The sequence below is a fragment of the Chinchilla lanigera genome, unplaced genomic scaffold, assembly GCF_000276665.1.
Source record: "Chinchilla lanigera isolate Chin_1 unplaced genomic scaffold, ChiLan1.0 scaffold00061, whole genome shotgun sequence".
Classification (NCBI taxonomy): domain Eukaryota; kingdom Metazoa; phylum Chordata; class Mammalia; order Rodentia; family Chinchillidae; genus Chinchilla; species Chinchilla lanigera.
In genome coordinates this window covers 4,509,363-4,513,104 of record NW_004955462.1, presented here as the reverse complement: position 1 = coordinate 4,513,104, position 3,742 = coordinate 4,509,363, and the positions used below count along the sequence as shown (strand labels likewise).

At 31.8% G+C, this 3,742-nt stretch overlaps 1 protein-coding gene and 1 long non-coding RNA gene across 13 annotated transcripts in view; one reads left to right on the top strand and one right to left on the bottom strand.

The window, feature by feature from the left end:
- Nucleotides 1-3,742, bottom strand: part of LOC106150053 — an 82,385-nt gene that overhangs the window by 56,709 nt on the left and 21,934 nt on the right. The window lies entirely within an intron of this gene.
- Nucleotides 1-3,742, top strand: part of LOC102027621 (uncharacterized protein C10orf68 homolog) — a 150,739-nt gene that overhangs the window by 131,649 nt on the left and 15,348 nt on the right. For all 12 annotated transcript variants that reach the window (XR_001236623.1, XR_001236622.1, XR_001236619.1 and 9 more), the window contains one exon: nucleotides 1,294-1,380. Coding sequence is in view for 7 of the 12 variants with exons in the window: in XM_013521466.1 (XP_013376920.1) it covers nucleotides 1,294-1,380 (87 nt within the window). In the remaining 5 variants the exon portion in view is untranslated. The remainder of the gene's footprint in view (nucleotides 1-1,293; nucleotides 1,381-3,742) is intronic.

Sequence of the window (3,742 nt, the reverse complement as noted above, 5' to 3'; positions counted from 1 at the left end):
CCTGAGAAACTATTTTGTAGATAACAATATGTAAAATGATAACCATTGATAATTTCCTACCATTTTGTCTGTAATTTGGTAAGTCCCCCCTATTATTATGTTATCCTTCCTTTACTCTTTAAAATTTAAAAAAAAAAAAATTTTATCATTTTCTGTCAAACCATCAAGGCTTTGACTCTAGAAGAGAACGGCAGATATGGGAGAGCAGATGTTTCAACTATATTGGGCTTGTGGTCCACTTTTTTTGTCATTATTACAGTGCAACATACAATGAACTAATCATACAACTCACCATGATGCAAAATCTCCCGCAGCTCGCTGCTAGAGTTTTGACATATGTCTGAAATCAATTGATTTTTTTTTTTTTTTCAGTACCAGGGAACGAACCCAGGACCTTGTGCTTGCCAGTCAGGCGCTTATGCCACTGAGCTATATCCTCAGCCTGATTCCTTAGGCTCTGTGCAAGAAAACCTTTTGGCTAATGTTACTCTGCATTTGCAGCTGCTCCATAGTACAGCTTCACAGCCTCAGCTCCGCCTGAGATCATCAGGCTTTAGGTTCTCATAAGGAGCACTCAACCTAGATTCTTCACATTCACAGTTCCCAGCTGCCCTGCCGGGTTGGGGCTCCTCTGAGAATCTCACGCTGCCCCTAATGTGACAGGAGGCAGAACTTAGGCCATAATGGAATGATGAGGGGGGGCTGTGAACTGTGCAGCCTGCCTCCTAATAGCTGGGGGCCGAGGGGCCTAGTCTAAATGATGCCCAGTCTGCTGTTCAGTTCAGTGTTTTTTACTCTAAATAAACAGATAAACTATTTTCATTATTATATTGGTTTTTAACAGCATCAAAATAATGTTTCTACTAGCATTTCTTAGCATTTCTCCTTCCATTCTTGCACTTGATTTTTCATTGTAGGAAGGTAAATTTTTTTAATGAAACTTTTTAAAAGTTTTATATGGAGATAAAATATTAGCTAATTTTTAATTTAATTAGCCATAGGGTTTTTTGTTTTGTTTAGTATCCTACTGTTTAAAAAAGCTGTTGCACTGACATTTTTATATATGGTAGTTCTGTTTGTCTTGATTTGTATTCTTATGATGCACTTCATAAATGTCAACTACTGAGAAGGGAAAAATCAGAAAATATTTATGTTGACGAAGCTGCTTTATCTAAATTACTGAAAAAGTTGTGAGGGAATTGTGCTTTAGAAGTGGAGTAAGATTTAACTTTTTAAAAGTTGAAATTGGATAATTTTTAATGTAGTTTGATAACACTGTTCTCATTTTTTTAGGAAAGCCTAAAATAAGCTTAAACCAAAAGTCTGTTAAACTTCCAAATGCTGTGCCTACTGTGACTACTAAAAAACCCACTTTTAAAGGTAAAAAAATTCACTGCAATACAGATTTATGAACTATTTGTTAATTTTTATCAATATTCTTAAATCCAAAGCCCTTCACCAACAACCTATATTTTAAGCAAAGCATGTATGTGTAAAGTATCTTGATGGTTTTGTATAATTATATATTTGGAAGCTAGTAAATTTGCCCACAACCCAGGTAAATTGATAGATATTTTTCATCTGTCTTTGGTTTGCTGCAAGATTTTCTAAAATATGAACATACAGCCAGGGATTTAGCTCAGTAGCACAGTGCCTGCCTGGCAAGCATGAGTTCCTGAGTTTGAGTCCTGGTACCCCCCCCAAAAAAAATGCAGATATGTCCTATTTCATTCAACAATTCTTCAACTGAATAACATTTCAATTTTTATTATTTTTGCTACTATAAGCAATGGTGCAAGAATGATTTGTTTTGTATTTCCATAAAATAGAGGATATAAGTAAGAACGTTGCATTGAGATGTATGCTTTTAATTTTAAAAAATATTGCCAAGCACTTTTCAAAGAGATTATAGTTAATAATTCTACTAGTAAATGCATGAAAGTCCTGTTCACTTAGCATCTAAGCCAGCACTATGCTTTTCATGAATTGAAAATATTCACAATGTAAAGCAATATTGTTCAGATGTCAGTACTTCCCAGAATGACCTAATGATTCAGTACAATCCCTATACAAATTCCAGACTTTTTGCCGAAATAGAAGTCCATTCTAAAATTCATATGGACTCTTAAGGAATTGTAATATCAAAATAACCTTGAAAAAGAAGAAAGTAAGAAGAGTCACATTCATAATTTCAAAGCTTACTGTAAAGCTATGGTTTTAATGAGAGTGTGGTACTGGCATAAAGAGAGAGTCACAGACCAATACAACAGAATAAAGATCTCAGAAATAAACCCTCACACACGTGGATGAATGGACTTTTAATATCTATATATAATAATTTTTAAAATTATATCTATATAAGGGAATATTATTCTGCCACAAATAGATGCAATTCTGTCATTTTCAAAGGCATGGAAGGAACTTGAGGACATTGTTTTAAATTAATAAGAGATGCACAGGATGACAAATAATATGTTACTCATTTATGGAATCTGAACAAGTTGATCAAACAGAAATACAGTGTAGAATGGAGATCACTGGAGATTAGGAATGGCAGTAGAAATGGTGAGAGAGTGAGTGACGGCTTCCAAGACACAACTGGAGTAGGAAGGGGGTTCTAATGTTGTACGGCTCCATAGAACAATCAGTTATGAGTTTCAAAATCATGGAGAAGAGCTTGAATACATAGAAGAGTATTATTTGAGGAGATGGGAACACTACTTACCCTGCTTTGATCATTACACATTTTATCACTGAAATACTAAGTATAAATTTTTATATGTTAAAATATAAAATTTAAGAATTGCTATTAGGTTGATTTAAGTGCCTTTTCAGAATCTCATTATATAATCAAAATCTTTTCCCTTTTGCCTTAGCCTTTATAATGGATTATTTGGATCAATCTTATGTTTGGATTTTTACAGTATTGGAATGACTTACTAATACATTTTCCTTTGGGTTAATTGTGTATTTATTATTTTATATATATCAGTATCTTAAAGAAGATTAGTTTGAGGGTTTTTATTATAAATTATAATTAGTAAGTTTTAACATTAAAATTATAATAACTTCACAAAATGATTCAAAGAGGTCTTTTGTAATACATTCAGGAAAAGTTTAAGTAGTACTGATATTTCTTCTTGGAATTCTAGGTAGAATTCAGCCATACAACTATACCCTGTCAGTGGTATATCTTAATCACTTTCTCTGATCATTGTTGCTGTTTCTTTTTTCTGATTTAATTTGGAATTAAAGCGCGTAATCATTAATGAACTTTTCCATCTCTTCTGTAACTGTGATTATTTTGGTTTCTCATTCATAGTTTTATAAATTTTTTACACTTTCTCTTTATTCATAAGAGTGTTAGTACTATTTTTACCTGTTCTGTTAGTCTCTCTAAATCTAGTATTTGCTTTTATTCATTCTTTTTACTTTTCTAATTTATTACCTTCAGGGATTATTTTTATTAATTTCCTTCTTTCTATGCTCCTTCTATTATTTGTCACTTCATTAATTTTTTACATGAACAACAAATTCTTAATTTTTCATCCTGTTTAATGAAGTAAAGGAATTTGAGTATAAAATATTTTCTGAGTATTACTTTCAGCTCTATTTCTTTTTCATTTGAAGTATTCTTTTTAATTTCTTTATGTAATTTATTGCTTCAGTTTTTATTTGCCCTTTGAAATAGGTGTTTCTTTTTTTTTTTTTTTTTTTTTTTTTTTTTTTTTTTTTTTTTTTT